At 44.6% G+C, this 20232-nt stretch overlaps 1 protein-coding gene across 7 annotated transcripts in view; it reads right to left on the bottom strand.

The window, feature by feature from the left end:
• Nucleotides 1–5191: 5191 nt before the first annotated feature.
• ABLIM1 (actin binding LIM protein 1) overlaps nucleotides 5192–20232 on the bottom strand; it is a 257200-nt gene continuing 242159 nt past the window's right edge. For 5 of the 7 annotated variants that reach the window (XM_023206653.2, XM_023206657.3, XM_023206654.3 and 2 more), the window contains 8 exons: nucleotides 19788–19879; nucleotides 18498–18603; nucleotides 15868–15932; nucleotides 15194–15254; nucleotides 14248–14255; nucleotides 13294–13368; nucleotides 11932–12012; nucleotides 5198–10458 (listed from right to left, as the gene is read on the bottom strand). In XM_023206653.2, coding sequence (XP_023062421.1) covers nucleotides 10345–10458; nucleotides 11932–12012; nucleotides 13294–13368; nucleotides 14248–14255; nucleotides 15194–15254; nucleotides 15868–15932; nucleotides 18498–18603; nucleotides 19788–19879 — 602 coding nt within the window. In that variant the 3' untranslated portion in view covers nucleotides 5198–10344. Of the gene's footprint in view, nucleotides 10459–11931; nucleotides 12013–13293; nucleotides 13369–14247; nucleotides 14256–15193; nucleotides 15255–15867; nucleotides 15933–18497; nucleotides 18604–19787; nucleotides 19880–20232 lie in introns of all 7 variants that reach the window. The other 2 variants (XM_023206652.2, XM_023206656.2) reach the window with 1 other exon arrangement.

Raw genomic sequence — 20232 nt, 5'->3', positions numbered from 1 at the left:
TCAATGTTCAGAGGTTTCTCAAGGTTGTGAGGGGAGAAAGGGAGAATATGATACTGGTGGATTGCTTTTCCTTTAAGCAACTGTGCACCTAACTGACTCTCTCATCTCATACTTTTGTATTTTACAAGAGATAATCTCCTTGAAAATAAGGTGACACTTGAGCAGACTGAGGTGGAATCTCCCGGGGGCTTTCCAAGGGCTGGAGCCTTGCCGAGCTGAAGGAAGATGTGGGTGATTTCCTACGGAGGTCTCAGCGAGGGCAGGTTTCCCAGGTCTTGTCTGACTGTGGTCTTGTGAATTAGGGCGATGGTGAATAACAAATCCTGGCAAGGGATGCCTGGTTCATCACAGACCAGCTCTGCCACTGACCTGAGATCCTGGGATGTGGGGAAGGGTTCCCAAACTTGGTTGATCATCAGAATTATCTGGAGGCTTTTATATTTTGTTGTAAGATTTAACTTCCCAGCTGCTAACCCAGATCTACCCAATCAAAGCCTCTTTGTGGACTGAAGCCTGAGCTTTGGAGTTAGACTTGGGTCCAGATCTTAGCTCCTTCCCCAAGTCTCCCTTTGGGCTTGGACAAGTCAGGCAGCTCTCATCTGTGTATCGAAGGGAGCAATATTCCCCCAGGTGGCTTGTGAGGATCATAGGTCACGTGTGTGCAAGGGGAAGCCACTTGATTGAAAAAATGGTTAATAAATCCTAGCAATTTACTCTGAGTGGTCTGAAGCACCTTGTTTTTATGTAAAGGAGGGGTGTAAGAATTCTTTTTTTCAACAGGAGAAACCAGCTGACCCTTGCTGTTATCTGATGGGAACGTAACTGGCATCAACATTTTATAACTTTTCATTAAGAAGCATATGTTTTAAGACAATAGCAGGAACGAAAGAACCTATTCTTTCTGTGCCAGCATCCGTCTAGCTTAGAACAAAATGTTATTCATGGCCAGGCTCCACCTTGCTGAGAAAGCCTGGTATTTGTCTTTGTAGACAATCCTTTTGACATCCTTAGAAGGCCTCGTGGAGACCCCAGAGAGCTGTAACTGCCTTAGGAGGAAGGTGGCATTTGGACTTGATGGGAGGGGGCTAGAATCCTACCCACTTGTCAGTGGGCCTCTCCCAGCCTTGAGTTTGCCCTTCTCAGATTAAACAAAATAATCTACCTAGAGTATTCAGCCCAGCACCTGGCACTTGGAGGCCTGCAAAGAATGTTCGCTGCTGCTGCCATCAGACCATTCTCTTCTTAGCATGTGGACTCAGACACCTGGTGGGTCTCAACCCGGCTAGATCTGGGGCTAGAAGCCACTGAGGCTCTGTCCTGCCTCCAGGCCTTTCAGGATACTGTGGGAGGGCCTACGGCTAACATATGCTAGGGGCAAAGCAGGAACAGCCTCTGCTCTGAAGGGGAGGTTTCCTAAGCCAACTTTTTTCTTTTTATCTGATGGGAAGGGCTGAATTAAGAGTCAGCAGCAGGGGACAGCACAAATAAATACAGAAAAACCCCTCCAGGAGTTGCGATTGTGCTCAGCACAATAGCAGGCCCTGGAGAGCAGTTTTATCCAGTGGACATTGGAAAGTAAATAAATGTGGTTCTATTACCCCCTCTTCCGCAGACCTGACTCGCTACAGCCTATCCCTGAGCTCTGCAGGAGTAGAAGGGAAATGTTTGTTCAGAGTCCTGGTCTCCTGTGGGGAAGAAGGTACGGAAGTGAGTTCTTAGGGCTGGGGTCGAGATTCCCTGAGGTTTTGGGCGCTATTCTCCCAACCACCCTGGCTTTCTCAAACGCTGGCAGCTCCAAGTCCCCGCCCTTGCCAGTGCTTTCCGGCCCACAGTGGGCCACCTCCAGCAGGGTGAGGCTGACAGACACACCCCAGCAATGACCGGCAGGGAAGAGTAGCCTTCTTCCAGCAATGGGCAAGAGGGGCTAGGGAGGATTGGTGGCTTTCTCCCGCTGAGGAAACGTCCCTCAATACTCTCAGGACCAGCAGCTCAACTTTGACAGCCTTTGGTTGCTTTGAAGTGAGTCATACCATTGAAAAGATCTTTCTGGAACAAACACCATCTTTCATGAAAATGAGTCTCAGCTCTTCTGCAGGGAGTGTTTCTAAGCATCCCTGGAGTAAGCTAGGACAATCCTCCTCACCCAGGAAAACCCTCTGGAGCAGCTGAGTCCCAGCCTGGCACCTTTGCTTCCAGTTTGAGGAGTCTGCCATGCTGGGTGGCCACAGTGCTTTGGAGGCACCTGTGCCCCTCTCTGCATGACACTTGCCCATAGGCAGAGTTTAGGACAGGAGAGACGGGCATTTGAATCCCAGCCCCACTACTCAGAGACAGTCTCTCTGGGTCTGTTTCCTTAACTAAAATGGAAGCAACCTAAGGAACTATATGAAAGAAACCACAGAATATGTTTAGTTCGGGGCTGGGCAAACAGTACTTATTACATGGCAGCTACTTCATGAATAAAAGCCTTCTTTTTTTTTTTTTTTTTTTTTTTTTTTTGAGATGAAGTCTTGCTCTGTCACCCAGGCTGGAGTACAGTGGCACAATCTCGGCTTACTGCAAGCTCTGCCTCCTGGGTTCACACCATTCTCCTGCCTCAGCCTCCCAAGTAGCTGGGGCTACAGGCGCCCACCACCATGCCCGGCTAATTTTTTGTATTTTTAGTAGAGACGGGGTTTTACCATGTTAGCCAGGATGGTCTCGATCTCCTGACCTCATGATCCGCCCACCTCAGCCTCCCAAAGTGCTGGGATTACAGACAAGAGTCACGTGCCCGGCCTGAATAAAAGCCATTTTAAGTGCAGGCTCTCGTTCTGCAGGAATTCTCATAATAACTTTTGTGGTAGGTATCATTATTATTCCTCTTTTATAGACATGGAAGTTGAGGCTTAGAGAAGTTAAACAATTTGTTAGTTATACAGATAGCTATTGGTGGAGCTGGAACTTGAACCCAGGAGGCCTGATGCTATACCCTGCACTCGGCTGCTGAGTAATACTTTTGGTTATTATTACTACTAATTAGCACATCTTCAAGGAATCTCTTAGACTATGCTTGGGTGGACAGAGTGCTGTTATTGAAGTATATAAAAGAGGTTGTGGGCTTATTTTAATCCTGGAGTATTTATATAAAGACTAGAAGGAGAATCCATGAGGAAGGTCCTGTGAAAACAAACGAAATGACTAAAGGGGGGGTAAAAAGCCCAGAGTGAAAACTAAATCATTCTTGAATGATTATTTAAAATAATACTAGTCCTTATTCAACCACCTAAGTGCTCATGTGCTATACTTTGGCAACAGTCTTCTGATGGATATTATTATCTTGTCCATTCTGCAGATGAACAAATTGAGGCAGAAGAGAGGCCAAATGGGCTCCAAGAAACACAGCTAGTGAGGCCAAATGGGCTCCAAGAAACACAGCTAGTGAGTAACCCCCAAACTGTTCATAAATGCGCATTGGTGGCGGTGTTGGGGCTCATGGCCAGACTGAAGGGCACTGGCCAGTCTCACACTAAGAACCCACGCTGTGCACCGCGCCCTGGGAGCTTTAGAATGTAGGACACAGTCCTTGCCCTAAGAAAGTCACAGGGAATGGCATGTGGAGGATAACAGCATGGGATCCGAAGAGGGCAGACCTGGAGAATTCTAGCTCTGCTGCTCACTGAGGGATTCAGCATGTTTGATTAGACTCTGAGCTTTGGTTTCCTATCTGTATAGTGGAGCTAAAATTGTCTACTTTGAAAGGCTCTCATGATCAACATAGTTATGCCAAGCTAGGGTGCCTGGCGCTCAGCACAGAGATCTCACTACAGTTCAACTGAAGAGCAGAAACCCATGCAGCTAGCAGTACAACATTTGCTAAGTACCGACCTTGAGGTTGGACTAGAGGCATACAAAGAATCACATGCAGGTTGGGCTGGCCCATTAAGACAGGCTCATAGAAAGGGTGTGAACTTGGGCTTGTCTTTAATTTGGAACAAATGGAGCCCATGGGAAATTCACACGGGTAACTCCAGAGAGCTGATGGGTAGCTGTTTTTAAAGAGTCAACATGGATCATTACTTCCTTTCCCTGGGGCCAGGTCCTCTCTGCTCCGCCACCTCCTTGAAGAGTTGGGCATTGTAGAGAAGAAATGCCTTTGATAAAGCTGCCTGGGAGGGAGCGAGCATGGTATGTCCTGGGAACTTGCAGTGGTTTGGCAAGCTCTGAAGGCAGGGTACTGGGGGAGAAGCAGCTGAGCAGTGGGTGAGGCGAGATCCTTCCACTCCCAGCAAAGGCGGTGTGAGATTTGCTGACTCAAGTCTAGCAACTGAAGTGAGGCAGGAGTTACCTTCCACTGGAGAGGTGGCCACCAGAGCCAAATCCCACAGAGAGTTCATAAGGACTGGAGATGACCCCTAGCTATGGTAATTACGGACCACAGCAGGGATGCTTTCCCACGGGTGGAGGCAGAGGTGAGTAGAACACAGACCTTGAGCTGAGGTCTCCCGGCCTGTTTTCCATGGTGGTGAACTAAACATGCCAACTGTCTTGAAAACAACCTGTATCCCGCTTCCAGGGGAGGGTCATGTGAATGCCAGTGTGATTGGGTCCTGGGCAGGCTCAGCAGACACAGAGCAGAAGGAAGGCTATGGTTGGAGTGGGCCATCTTGGACAAAGATCCCTGTATTTTCTGGCAAGCCTAAAATCTTGGCAGTGACGATAACGAGGAAGTTAACATCTGCAATTTCTTCACGTAAAGTTTGATCATGCAGGGGATGCCCAAAATTGGAAGGATGCTTTTCGCCTACTGCATTCTAGCTTCTTACTAAAAAGTGGCCCATACTCATAGTGGCTCAGAAGCTTCAGACCTCCTCAAATCCCCAGTTTTGTCAAAATGATGGGACTATCCCTGCTGTGTCACAAACCAAATCAAACACCCGCGACACAGCACAGTGTAACGGCTCTACAAAACATTTGTTTCCTTTGGACAGCTTGGTCAATATGGTCTGGGTTATTGGACATGCAGTCCTGGAATATCTTGTTGTTATTTGTTGCGTTTTTCCACCTGCAGGATAAAAATGCATTCCCACAGCCTTGGGTTCATTCTGATTTTGTTTTGGTTATTGGAAGTTGCATTGGTGCTTTTTTAAAATGAGACAGACCTTCAAAGGGAGCCAGGGAACGAGAAATGAAGCACAGGGATGGAGGCATCTACGAATAAAGCACACAACTTTATTCATGAAGTTGTGAGTATGACAGTGATGCAGAGTATATGACAAAGGAGTGCAGTGAGTGCTGCTGGCAACAGGAGCGGGGAGCAGGTCGGGATCACAGGCGCAGCAGCGCGGGGCTGGCAGGGCCGCCACCTCCTCTGCACACAAGCACGTGGCACTTAGCGCGCCAACACACACCAGCTCAGTTTCACAGGGAACACGACACAGCTTTTCAAAGGGAGTTCTTCTAAACATTTGCTTTCCTATTTCCAAAAGGGGAGGGAGGGCAGGAAGAACCATACGCCTTCCAACAATTGAAATAATTCCATAAACCCAACTTAAAATGAAAGAACTCAGAGAGCTTCAATGCAGAGTCATCAGCAACTCATAGTAACCACACACATCCTTGGACAAGTCTGTACATAAAACCCCAAAAGAACATCAGTTTTGTGGACAATGGTTTCCTCTGCTGTAAAGAAACATATACATATACGATCAGTAAGCAGCTCACATCTTTCTGAATGTCAAGGTCTACAGGATTGTCTCTGTCCACCTTTGGTCAATGGGTTCAGGAAGTGACTCATGGGAACTTCATTCTTAGGAGAAACACTTTTGGGAATAATTTTATTGAGTAACAACCACCACTCAGTTACACTAAGCTTCAGAAATTGTTGGATTTGTTTAATTTTGCTGTGTACATATACATTGTTTAGAAAGTTTCTTTTGGCTTAAACTGACCATTTCCCCCGTTCTTTTTGAGTTTTCCATGATTAAAGTTGCCCAAATAAAAAACGTAACAATCCATATGCAAAGCGTACCCGTCACCACCTCCCACTGCTTCCTGGGCAGCAAACGGAAAAATAAACAGCGATTTACAAAAATACCAAAGTGAAGGTTTCTCTTTCTCCTATCACAACATAGTGGGTAGTTCCCTTAAAGTACATCATTGCTATAAGTTGGTATCACTGCAAATCTCAAGTCCCAAATAATCTCTTTTTCTGGATAGAAAGTTATTCAAAAGGGAGCACAAAATAGCAAGCTTTGGGGCATACTGACAAACACTTCATTGGTTAGAAGAGACTAATTTGAAAAATCAAATAAAATCGAGGCTGGCATAAGAAGTACAGATTCAATACAGATTAAATAGCTACCAGAAACACAGAAGAGGTGGTTAATAAAAACCGAGATTGCTTCAGAGGACACAGGAGTATTGATGAGACAGTCCATTTTCCTTCCACCATCTTCCATGAGAGTCAGGAAAAGGGTTCTGTGAGCACCCAACCTGGAGTGGTCACCTGTCCCTTCCGTTCACTGGAGGATGCTAAGACCCAGTTAGATTTAAATGGTTTTTAGAAAGACCTACCTAGTCAAAAGGGGTTAATTTGAATTTTTCAAACTTGCAAAAGCATATACATTTGATATCATCATCTGAGAAGCAATTCTTAGAAAAAAAGGTTTGCTTCAATGCCTAAAGAAATCCAGTGAAAGTTTTAGACACATTACCAGCTAGACATCTCTGAGTTAGAGTTGATCGATATACTGGACTGGGATGGAGAGGATGAGAACTGAAAAAGAACTGCTCCAGCCTCTGCCTCAGAAGAGGAAACTCAGCTTGGAGAGGACAGAATTGGGTAGTGGAGTAGATACTAGAGCCCATGATAGATAGAAAACTACCCCCATAAAAAAAAAAAAAAAAAAAAAAAACAACTCATTAACTCTAGTTTATCTCTTTGAGGTTTCAGAGAACAGGCAGTTTATGTAAAGTTATTGGAGACGTCATATTAAGTACATTTCATAACTAACCCCAAACCAAAATGTAGATGCATAGCTAGCTGTGCAAGTTTCCCAATGCTCTTCCTATCGCCTAATAAGTCACACAGAAAGACTATGTGATAGCCTGGACTTTCTTGAAGAAATTTTAAAAGAACTGATCTTCCTATCATCATAGAGGCCCCTTTTACTTCATGCCATCAGTATGCACTTAAGAGTCCCAAGGAAGTCATATGTTCCAAAATGTAGCCCTTTACATAGGCACCAGGGAAGCCTGCCCTATATATAATCCCCTTCCTAGGGTGAACAAGCTCCATTAGTTTGAGTGTGTTAATAACTGAAATTTTCATGTGTAGTACAGGGTGGGGTGAAAGCAGACCAATACCCATCTTGTGTGCTGTGACCTGGATGGACATTTTGAGGACAAGCATGCTGAGCCCAGTTTAACCAAATGGACAGGCATTCTAGCCCACACATTCGATCTGGCAGTTAGCAGGAACCAGGCTGCCCCATGACCCATCCCTCCAGCTGGAGCCTTCTGCTGGGAAATGGAGTAGGGGGCCCACTCTGCATTATGGTTTCCAATGACCCCTCCCCAGAGCAGAGCATTACTCTGCTTGGAGACAGGAGGCTACTGGTGCTTTCTGGCAATGCATTTCTGCAAGGTGCAGTTTAAATGAACTCATATTGGACTTGATATGGAAAGAAACGTTTTTTCTTCTCAAGTTGGATGCAGAACTGAGTTTAAAAGATACAAGGAAAGTAGGGTTTCATTAGTGGGAGCTGATTTAGGGTTCAGTTCTTTATCATTGCAATCTTAGGCAGGCCCCTTAACTCCTAGTCTCTATAAAATAAGGAAGGGGTTGTCCCAGTTTTCAGTCTAATGTCCCCATTCTATGACAGACCCATGTCTTCTTTATGTAGACCAAGGAAGAGGAATTTTAGCAAAACTACTTGATTATGCCCATGTACTTCCCAATGCCTTGATTTTTCTTATATTGACATTAGATCTGCACATGTCTGGGTGATAATTCATTAATCAATGTAAAACATGTGGACCCTTTATTAGCTCCATAATGAAAAAAATCTCTCCACCAGCCAAGTGCTGGGACCCATGTGGCCACCATTGTTATTGACAGGTAAGGAAACATTGGAAATGCACCATCCTCTCCATCCCCACACTTTCCAGAGTAAAGCAAGGATAAGGACACCCAGGCATTGTGCCAAGGCTGCCAGAGCAGGAGGGCACAGAGAGAGGATGGGACAGAAAAAGCATGGAATAAGCAAGAGGCCACTGAGACACCAAAGGCTAAACTGCAAACTGCAATGTGGCTTCCAACCAAGATAGAGCTGGTCTCATCTGCTCGTGTCCACCCTGTCAGAGCCGTTTGCTAAATATGTTAGTAGGTCCAACACACACACACACACACACACACACACACACACACACACACACACGAGAACAGTCCTCATTCAGTGCATAGCAATGAAAGGCTAGGACAAATTTAGATTCCTTAGGTAAGAGCACAGGAAGATGCTATAAAACAGTGATTGTTCATTCCAGCCCCCAAATGACAGCAGTGAGCCACGTGTCAGAGGCTGCAACACAGACTCAGAAACTATTCTACTTGCTTTTTGACCACTGGTGTCAGAGAGACAGCTTGTAATCCTAATACTTGGTGCCAGCAGGAAGTACTTCAGAGCTTTTGTTCTTAGTGGCATATGAAGGTAAATTCAAATACTTTCTTCTTTGGCTTTAAAAACAGAGCTTAAATTCTTAAGCACAGCCCCAAAGCACGATAATAAAGTGGCTTACCCTCCTGGGTGTGGAGTTACACAAACTCTCCCTCATCTAACTCACGTCGGGAATCATGATGTGGTTTCATGTGCATGCACGTGTTGGGGATACCCTAGGCTCAAATTCGAATCTAGTGTTGCAGACTCTGGGGGACTCTCGTGAGATGCTCTGACCTCCACATCCCGCCTCATCCTTCCTTTGTGGTTCTCAGTCTGATCCTGCCATGAGATACATCAGCGCCAACACCTTTCCACGAAGGAAGTGATGTTGGGGGCGCAGTTTAGCCTCACTCTTTGAGTCATACACATTCAGTGAAAATGTCTTTAGAAACTGAAACACAGTGGGACATTCAAGCGGAAATTAAAAAGCACAAGCACGCTCCCAAAATTGCTCTGGGTGAGTGAAACCAACACACGTGCACACACCCATGAAGTCCACAGAACCGGGCAAGAAGAAAGCTGAAAAGGCCAAATTAAATCCATTTGAAGGAGTCTACTTCAGAGTTGTAGAGATTTAAAAGAGAAAAACGTGTCTTTCCTTATCCTATTATTATTGAAAGAAACCTTACAAACCAACAACAGCATGGGCTTGATCTGATTCACAGGATGCCAGAGAGACAGCAGAGAATAACGACCGGAAGAACTAGAGTCAGTAGGACATGGGACTGGTTTTTGTTTTGTTTTGTTTTTTGGCCATGAGCGATATGGCCCCTAGGCAAAATCACCTAATGGCATGCCACTGGGCCAATCTGGAGGCAATTTGTGTTTTTCCTTTCTTTGCAAAGGTGGAGCTCCAGACAGCTCCTGTCCTAGGTGGGGAGCAGGAACCAGGCCTGCTATGGGAAGCAGAAAGAGTTAAGGGAAGGTTCCCTTTCATTCCTGTTCCTTCTCTTTTGCTTTTGAACAGTTTTTAAATATACTAATAGCTAAGTCATTTGCCAACCAGGTCCCCATGAATAGTAGAGAACAAGGAGCTTGTTAAGAATTAATTTTGCTGTTATTCACCCCATTCAAACAGAGCTGCCCTGTTCCCTGACGGAGTTCCATTCCTGCCAGGGCGCAGGTGAGTAACATGAAGCCAGTCAAGAAAGGCAGGTGTGAAGTCACTGCCGCCCCATGGACAGACCCCTCACTCTTCCTTCTTAGCCGCAGCACTACATAATAAATATATTTATACTTTGAAATTATGACAACCGATTTCTCCCATGTGGCATCCTAAGGACACTTGCTGGCTCTTATCCGGACAGTCAGCACTGTTGTTGGACAACAGGTAAAGAAAAGAAAAAAAAAGAAGAAGAAAACAATGCAGCTCCTGTTGTATACATAAGGTAATGTGAAAAGGTCACACGTGGACACTACTCTGTGTTTCGGAACATAGACATTTCTACGCCATGCTTCTTGGCAAGTGTTACTGTTGGCTGGCCCAACATTTGACTTATGGGTGTTCTAACTAGACTTTCTCTTTTTGGCATTGCTGAGCGATGGTAGTTTGCAAATCCTCCAATCAAGTTTGGGCCTCAGTATGACATCCTATGGGGCACCGCCACTGTCAGTCCTTTCTCTAATTGCCATTCATGAGTGGGACTTAGAAGAGTTTTGCTTTTTTCTTCATGTCGTTGCGTCTCCAAAGAGGTAACTTGTCAAACTCCTGTATGGACATTCCAAAGATTTCCCGAAATACTTCAGGGGCTAAGTGGCGCTGGGAAGAGGAAAAAAAGAGCAGCTGTCAGTCCTGATGGCCACACAAATGGCCTTGAGCATTGCTCTACAGTTTATACAGAGTCATTCTGAAGAACAAGGCAGGAGAACGGGAGAGGAGCTGATCTTTAATGCTTGTGACATCAGTATTCCTTACCTGGTTGGGCCAGGTGAGGAGCCCTTCCCATCAGATAAAACAGCTGGCAGAGTGTTAATGGGGATTATAATAATAACACTGACTGGTGATGGGACACAGAGAGGTGATTTATCACATTGGAGACAACTCCACTCCAGGTCCTTAGAACGTTGAGAAGATGCAGGGAAAATGGACTAACACAATAGAAAGCCAAAGAAAATGACCTCCAGCGTGGTTCCTGGGGAGCCCCGGGGCTTCCTCCTGGCTGAGGAATGGGAGGTAAGGTGGATGTCTGTTCTACTGAGAAGACTTCCATCTGTCATTCTCCCTGAGAAAAGCTCCCCCAAGATCCTGGAGCCTTTATTCTCTGTATCTCTATACCAAGGTACTGCCTTTTGTCAGGAAAAAGTAATCATTCTTTTTGAGACTGGCAGCCAGAGTTTTTCTTAATTAAAATCATTGGGATGGAAAACTGTAATACAAAGATTAGTCTTCCATGTCTAAGGAGATCTTGGCTATGTGTACCCAGATAACCCTTCAACAAGGAATGTGGAAACAGCCAAGAAGGAAACTTGTTCAGTACAAATCAGTATAAATCTCTCTCCTGAGAGCCTTTGTCACTCCCACAGCCTCCCATGAACTCAACCCCAGCTCAGGGGAAGATAAGGATCTGAGACTATCTCAAGAGAAATAGAGACTCCCATTTTGAATCACCAGCTATAATTATGGCAACATCAAGTTTCAAAGAAAATGACTGAAATCATTCCGTGTCTCCTGGGTCATTCTTTTTCTCTTTTTCTTTCTTTCCTTTTCTTTTCTTTTTTTTTTTTTTTGAGATGGAGTCGGGCTCTGTTGCCCAAGCTGGAGTACAATGGTGTGATCTTGGCTCACTGCAACCTCCACCTCCTGGATTCATGCAATTCTCCTGCCTCAGTCTCCCAAGTAGCTGGGATTACAGGCGCCTGCCACCATGCCCCACTAATTTTTGTATTTTTAGTAGAGACAGGGTTTCACCATGTTGGCCAGGCTGGTCTTGAACTCCTGACCTCAAGTGATCTGCCCACCTCAGCCTCCCAAAGTGTTGGGGCTAAGGGCATGAGCCACTGTGCCCACCCCTTGGTCGTTCTTCTGGATATTACTAGGCATTTTTATGCTGATCTAAGTGAAAACCTGGATTTTTTTTTTCTCCAAAGTTATTTCTTAGTTCTAGCTATGACATGAGGGTGATCTTTTTGATCTTTTTGTTTTCACTGAAGAAATCAAACACTGCTTAGGGGAGAGTTGGTGGGAGTGCATAGGGATCTGCAGTTGGGACTGGATTTTTCTGTTTTGTTTTACCTCCAGCCTGGTTCTGTCCACCTCTCTTAGGATTTTATTTCGCCCTCTGTTGGTCACCATGAGCATTTCATATGGAAATATCTGAGAAGAAAGAAAACACCTCTTCTAGAACACCACAGTCCATTTTATTAACAAGCAGAATCCACCTAAAATCTAGTACTCCCAAGATAGAGCTTCCAAGAGACTGTCTTGACAGAATCCGAGTGATGGGTCTTCCTTCTGCAAGGCCAGTGGAAGCTCCAGTTTCCAGGGGACAGGGACAGAATCTTAGATATTCTCAACTCTCCACCAGCGTCTCAGGTAGCACTGAGCCTTAGGGGGCTTTGTTGAGTGGCAGAACACTAACTTATTATGTATTGGGATGAAGGTAAACATTAGAAGATAATGGAAATTACAGGCACATGTGTTTTTTTTTTTTTTTTTTTTTTTTAATTTTTATTTTATTTTACTTTGAAACAGGGTCTTGCTCTGTTGCCCAGGATGGATGGAGTGGTGTGATCACAGCTCACTGCAGCCTCGACCTATCAGGCCCAGGCGATCCTCCTACCTTAGCCTCCTGAGTAGCTGTCATGTCATCATGCCCAGCAATATTTTTTAGTTTTAGTAGAGATGGGATTTTGCCGTGTTGCTCAGGCTGGTCTTGAATTCCTGAACTCAAGCAATCTATCTGCCTTGGCCTTCCAAACTGCTGGGATTACAGGCATGAGACACTGTGCCCAGTCAATGTGTTACCTTTTACACGATGCTATTATAGGACAGGATGCCTTTGTGCTGGGGTTAACAATCTTGTTCCATGACTAGCTCATGAATCCATGGGGCTGGGCAGGCCCAGAAGCAGTCCTCTGGCAACTGCCATATTGAAATAAGCTCTGGTTATGGTCACCAGGGAGCATGAGCCCTTGGACAACTCTGAAGGTACAGGGTACTCTGGAGCTAGGGTGGCCAGGCATCCCAGTGTACCCAGGACTGAGGTTCTTGAAATGCAGGGCTTTCAATGGTGAAACAGGGAAAGTTCTGGCAAACTTGGACATGTTGGTCACCCTACATGGAGTAGTCTGCAGCCACTCCACTCAGCACTGGATATGCTCTGTAATGCACATGGCAGAGGCCAAGGAAATACCTCGGTCATAGGGGGAGAGGGACTGGCGCCTCACGGTAAACACACAGTATCACACCCAGTAAGGGTTAAACCTGCTGAACTGCTATGGGCAAAACAGCAGAATGGCAAGGTGCATATTCATAACATGGCTCACCTGAACACACCAGCCTATAACGCTTTGAGAATGATGAAAAGATAGAACATCAAATCTGTTTAGGGTTACGTCATTCCCATATGAGAGGAAAAAGAACAGCTGCACTTGCCTTTGGTTCCAACATGTTGGGCATAGACACTCCTCGGTCCATTCTCATCGCAGGCATATGGCCATCTGGGAGCGTCTGCAACAGAAATGCCAGTTCCAAGTGATGCATGAAATAGTCTAGGGAACTGAAGGGAGCGCTCTTGGGCTCCCAACTCCCTCTTGGGTCTCCGATCCTAACCACTATTTTATTTGTGTCATCTAAATGACCATGTATTTTTCAAAATGAGATCCTTGCTGTATAAGAACAGAAATACAGTTCTTTTGCAATCGAGTTGGGGAGAGGTCTTGGCTTAATGGCTATGGACAAATTCCTGAATTAGGCTCCATGAAGGAAAGTATATAGTACCTTTAAAAGATGCCCAAGTCTATTATTGTTATTTTCTTATCTTTAATCTTGATTTTCTCTGCATTTTTCCTCTTTTCTTATTCTCCATCACATTTCTTGTTTTTTTTTGTTTGTTTGTTTTGTTTTGTTTTTTGGTTTTTTTGTTTGTTTTGTTTTGTTTTACAAGATTTAGGTTCTAGTGAGAAAGGAATGTCATGAGGGCAAACTGCTGTCTCCTATTGGCTAAGACATAAGTGTCTTTTCATTAGAGAACACGCAGGAAAAGGGTGGCCTAAAGTACTGAGAGATTATAATTAAAAGAAGAAAAACTGTATATGAGCAGACCCTTCCAAGGGTCCACTTCTACCCCAGAGAGGACTCTCCAACGCCAAAGCAAGAGAGACCCCCTACACCTGGCCTGGTTCATGCGGTGTCCCCAAGGCCTGCAGGGACAGCTTGACCCAGGCACCAGGCATGCCTGCTCTTCACGACTATAGAGTAATGACTAGACAGATCAACCGCAACAAGCATCTTCTCAACAGAAACTGTTGCCTTGGAACCAGCAGTGTGGGTTGGAATGTGGTTGTTCTGCTGGTGTGGCCAATTCAAGAAAGACAACGTGTTCCATACCTGGTAATCTGAAAAGGAAAGGAAAAGAAAATATCATAAGGGAAAGACCATGGGAAAACAAGGCACCATTCACAGACTGTGTTATATTGAAATTCCCAACATATTCTCCCTATAAACCATGTTCTTTTTCTGCTCCCAGACTCTGCACATGTCATCCCTTCAGCCTCCCTGAAGCCAAGAAATGCCTGCTCCAGTGTTAGTTAACAGTTAAAACATCCTTTTCCCCTGGAAGCTTTTGCTGACAACCTAAAAGTACTTACTGCTTGCTTCCTTTTCTCTACATCTCTGATCACAATGTTCATCACACAGAACTTCTTTCCTTCTGCCATATGCATTTTGAGGGCAGGGGCCATGTCTCACTTACTGTTGTACCTCCAGTTACTTTTTTTTTTTTTTAAGAGACAGTCTTGCTCTGTTACCCAGGCTGGAGTGCAGTGGCATGAACATAGCTCACTGCAGCCTTGAACTCCTGGGCTTAAGCAATCCTCCTGCCTCAGCCTCCCAAGTAGCTGGGACTACTACAGGCATGTGCCACCAGCTAATTATTATCATTTTATTGTTGTTGTTGTTGTTAGTAGAGACAGGCCTCACTTTGTTGCCCAAGCTAGTCTAGAACTCCTGGCTTCAAGTAATCCTTCTGCCTCAGCCTCCCAAAGTGTTGGGATTGCAGGCATGAGCCACCGTGCCTGGCCTCTAGGTATCTGATAGAGTGCTCAGCACATAGCATGAGCGATGAATAAATTCTCACAAACTCACTTCTTACAGTTTGATTTCATTAGACATTCTTTGAAATTATGGAAATAATTGCCCTATTAGCTCACAGAAGACATGTGATCCTACTCTAAGGTTGCACTACAGCATGAACACAGCCAGTATATTTGACTCTGATGAACCTCAGCCTCGAGGGAAGACGTGGCCATGCTCAGCCTGGCCATGGGAGCCTCACCTCGCACTCCCCCGCTGACATCCCCATAGCTGTTATACTGAGCGAAGTCGGTAGAAACAGGCTGAAATGAGGAAACACAATTATTAGGAAATCTCCATAGCGATTGTTTTGGAGTCAGGTGAAAAGGAAGAAAGGGTTTACAAAATCCTAGGAATTCTTCCCAAGCTAAATGCTGGGACCTTCATTATTTTTTTCCCTATGATTCTTCTACTGCTATGCCATCTCTGTCTTTTACAGTAGTGTACTAATGCCACCGCTTAGAAGGCTCTTGGTAAGCAGGGATCTCTTGTTGGTAAATAAAAATGCATTTCCCTACATAGTTACATAATTGTATTTGTTCTATGGTTAGGTTGGTTATCACACACATTCTTATATCTTTTTACAGCAGAGATAATGGCTCAAGTAATTACTTTTTGTTTCATTGCAACCTAGTTTTCCCATAAGCATATGTAAATCATTCTTTTATCTAAAGTTAATTTCTCCTTCTCTCAATAGAAATATTTTATTTTGCCTGTAGCTCAAATTAATTTACCAGATGACCAGGGAGGTTAAAATTTTCATTATGTTCCAACACTGACATCAAGAGTCAGACGTATTCAGGCAATGTGTTAATACTTCAACCAGGGCCGAGGTGGGAGTAAAGGCAGAAACAATGAATCGGGGAGAAATCTTACCCGGTGAAGCCCATTTCTTCCATAGCCAGGGAGAGATGCGGTTTTAGATGATGGAATATATGAAGCTGAGTAAGAAAAAAGTAAAAAACCAATTGTTAGGAAATCAGAAGGTCCAATCCTTTAATGAAATTGGCAGTATCTTCTACCTCACAGGATAGAAATACCAAAAACATTCATGGCTCAAATGTTCAAAAAAATGCTACCACATTTGCAAGGAGTGGGTGGACAGTGATATGACTGAGGAGGGAAGGGAAAGAAGTCCACGCAGTTGAGTGGGGGCTGAAGCTAGCTGTGCTCCCTACAGCTCTGGTATGGAGCTAATTGTTCAGCATGCTTTATTTCTTTGAATCTTCAATACAACCCTAATAACACTATTATTATTAGTTCCATATTACAGAAGGAGAAATAGGGGCTAAGAAAAATATCCTGCCAAAAGTTATTAAGCTTCTAAACAGCTGAACAACGATGTAAATCAGGGATATCTGAATACATTAGCCCATGCCCCAGTTGATAAGGTGGCAGTAACTGAACTGGAAGCCAACGCTGTATGTTATCAAGATCTACCAGCCATTTACAGCTGGACTCCTGGGAGGCCTGATACAAGGTATCTGTCAACGGCATGGAAGCCTCATAGGCTGCTGGGCTTGAGAGGGAGCAGCCCTGGGCTTGAATTCTGGTTCTGCAACTTAATACCTCTGTATCTCTGGACATGGTGTTTAATCTTTCTGAAGTCTACATTTCTTTTTTTTTTTAGATGGAGTCTCGCTCTGTCGCCCAGGCTAGAGTGCAGTGGCATGATCTTGGCTCACTGCAAGCTCCACCTCCCAGGTTCACACCATTCTCCTGCCTCAGCCTCCCCAGCAGCTGGGACTACAGGTGCCCGCCACCATGCCTGGCTAATTTTTTTTTTTTTTTTTTTTTTTTTTAATTTTTAGTAGAGATGGGGTTTCACTGTGTTAACCAGGATGGTCTCGATCTCCTGACCTCATGATCCGCCCACCTCGGCCTCCCAAAGTGCTGGGATTACAGGCGTGAGCCACCGCGCCCGGCCTCTGAAGTCTTCATTTCTTCATCTATGTAGCTATAATGTTATACATTCTTATAGAGCAGAATCTCAGAATTAGAAGGAGCTCTAAAGATCTGTAAACCACTGAATCCAAGATCAATGTCAGTGAGGCATCGATGAAGGGTAGCAGGAATTCCAGGTAAGGGTGTGGGCTCCGGGGTTATAATATGTGGACTTCTAAATCCTAGTCTTGCTAGTCATTGGCAGTATGACATTGGGTATGTTAACTTAATTTCTATACCCATCTCCTGATTTCTAAACTAGAGATCAAAATGCTGCAGTTGCTAATAATAACCACATCTACTTCATTGGCATGTTGTGAACATTAAATAAAATGTTTAGCAAAAGTGCTTGCATGGAGTGAACATTAAATGCAATTTTTTTTTTTTTTTTTTTTTGAGACGAAGTCTGACTCTTACCCAGGTTGGAGTGCAGTGGTGCGATCTCAGCTCACTGCAAGCTCCACCTTCTGGGTTCACGCCATTCTCCTGACTCACCCTCCCGAGTAGCTGGGACTACAGGCGCCTGCCACCACAGCTGGCTGACTTTTTTGTACGTTTTAGTAGAGACGGGGTTTCACCACGTTAGCCAGGATGGTCTCAATCTCCTGATCTGGTGATCTGCCCACCTCGATCTCTCCACTAAATGCATTTTTAAAGGGAGTCTTAGAGGAGAAAATTATGCTCTAGCTCAGAATATGACAGAAGAAATCTTGTGGGTTAAGAGCGAATTGGCTTATGATAAATAGATACAGGGGAAAATACACTGATAGACTATTTCAGCCCAGTATATAAGTCATCTTCTTCAAAACTATCAAAAACACTGTTCATCCTCAGTTCTTGTATTGGAGATTTATTTATTATTTTTTTTTTTTGTGAGATGGAGTTTCACTCTTGTTGCCCAGGCTGGATAGCAATGGTGTGATCTCAGCTCACTGCAACCTCTGCCTCCCAGGTTCAAGCAATTCTCCTGCTTCAGCATCCTGAGTAGTTGGGATTACAGGAGCCCACCACCACGCCTGCCTAATGTCTGTATTTTCAGTATAGACAGGGTTTCGCCAGTTGGTCAGGCTAGTCTTGAACTCCTGACCTCACGTGATCTACCCGCCTTGGCCTCCCAAAGTGCTGGGATTACAGGCGTGAGCCACCGCACCTGGCCTCTACTGAATATATTAATGTAAAATCATAATGCTTAGAAAATGTCTTATTCATGTTATCTTAAAAAAAAAAAGAAAAAAAAAGCCTCATGTTTTTTAGAGGATTTTCTCTTGATGCTTCCCTTGGAGATGAGTGTTCTAGAAGACAAATCTAGTATATGGGGATTGGCCTTCATGGATTTTGAGAACCTCCAAGGGCTCACCCATTTCCAGAAGAAAGGAAACTCACACATTTATGGAAGACCCATGACATGCTTATGAGCTCAGTTGACATGGAATGGGTTTCCCACACTCCCTTTCCCGGGGAATACTCTGTAGGTTCCACCATAAGTGAACAGGCAAAGGCAGGTTCCTTACAGGCAGTGGCTGGCTCTCAAATCAGGGAAGGTTGGGGGCTTTGCTACTCACCTGAGTTGATGGGCGAATCATAGCGACTGGCTAACAGAGACGACCTTTCCCGGCTCTCTTTCTCCATCTCTTCTTTCAATATCAACTGTCCCAGGCCTGAGTTAAGCTATTCACAGAAAAAATAAAAAAGAAAGAAAAAGAAAGAAAGAAAGCAAAGACTCCAATTACTTTCATGGAGCTACAGTTTGTTTGTAGCAGATCCCACAAGAAGTTCCTCATGCTGGAGGGCCTCAATGCATGTGGCCCCACAGCCTCGTAGTTCCTGAAGAGGTAGGTCAAGTTTGGGACCCTAAACCTTCTTAGCCCTTTCAGTTTCAAAGCTCCATTTCCCTAAGTCAGGCTCTATGTTAGAAGAATGTTTTCCTTCCTCTGCTTTCCCCAAAGAGCCAGGAGACCTCAGAAGGCATGTGTGAGCGCGTGTGGATTTTTGATGTGGGAAGGGAAGACTGGGGATGGTATGCTTGGAAAAGAAATTGCCTTGATTTGTTTAAAAACAAGAAATAAAGGTAATATATGCTAATTTTACAGATTTTGGAAAATCTAGAAGAAGAGTAACCCATAGTATGTCACTCAGAAATAACACTATCTTTCGATTTATATCTATCTAGTATTTTTGTATACACACATATAAAACTGAGATCATACTATAAATGCAACTTTGTATCCTTTGACTAATATCACGTGCATTTCCTATATGCTTAGAAAACATCATGTCAAAGGATTCAGCAGCCTCTTGATTGGTGGGAGAGTTTATAACTGACTGTCCTCCTGGGCTGCTGCAGGCCGTTGCTACAGGAAAAAGCGTATGAAGAGGACCCTTCATGGTGGCAGTTCCTTTCATTCCTTTTCTCCTGGCCCATATCCTGGGAAAAGACTTGGAGAAATGTTCAATCCCACAATCACTCCTTCAGCAGAACTGCGCGAGGGAAGGAAGGTGTGGCACTACCTGGGTGGATACCAGCTTGCTCTACCTGGCCTTCCAGCAGCCTTTCAACACACGCACTGCACACACGCCCCCATGCAGTCTCACTTTCCTTCCCACAAAAACTCAAACCTTCCACGCCCCTCTGACCTCCAGCATCAAAGCCTCTAGAGCCCAGCACGTATTCTGCCATATTCCATTTGCCATTAACAGATACCTGTCTTGCTTTGCCTGCCAGACTTCAAGCCCCTTGAAGAATGCGACCACGTCTTGCTTATCTAGGGGGTTTATACGTAGTAGTCATTCAAAAAATATAGATCTTATGTAACTAGAATTGAAGACAGCAGCAAGGTAGTTTAAGGACAAACCTTCATTAATTGCTCTTCTTGAAGCTGTCGGCGTCTCAGAAATTCCTCGTCATCTTCCTCTCTGCCACTAGATCTGCGTCTCATGTCAGGTCCTAATTCCACAGCAAAGACAACTTCTCACATCAGTCCCAAGACAAGGGAATCTTAACGGGCTAGTCCATCTGTGTTCAATTTGTTAAGCTGGCAAGGTCGGCGGTAGATTTTAACACTTTTAAGTAAACAACAGAAGAAAAAAAAAATGCCTGCCACCAATTCAGTACTACTGACTGGTTCTCAAGAAAATGGCCCTGTGTGACAAGCCAGGTCAATGTGTAATGCAAGGAAGGCCTGAATTTAGGCCTCCCCGCTCAATTAGAACTGGGTTTGCCATTGCAACTTAGTCTAAGTCCACTGGTCAGAGATCACTTTAGTAAATAGGAAGGGCATCTCCAGTTGTTATTTTGAT

The sequence above is a fragment of the Piliocolobus tephrosceles genome, chromosome 9 (genome assembly GCF_002776525.5).
Source record: "Piliocolobus tephrosceles isolate RC106 chromosome 9, ASM277652v3, whole genome shotgun sequence".
NCBI lineage: Eukaryota > Metazoa > Chordata > Mammalia > Primates > Cercopithecidae > Piliocolobus > Piliocolobus tephrosceles.
The sequence above is the reverse complement of the archived record's forward strand: the minus strand, read 5'-3'. Positions and strand labels throughout refer to the sequence as shown.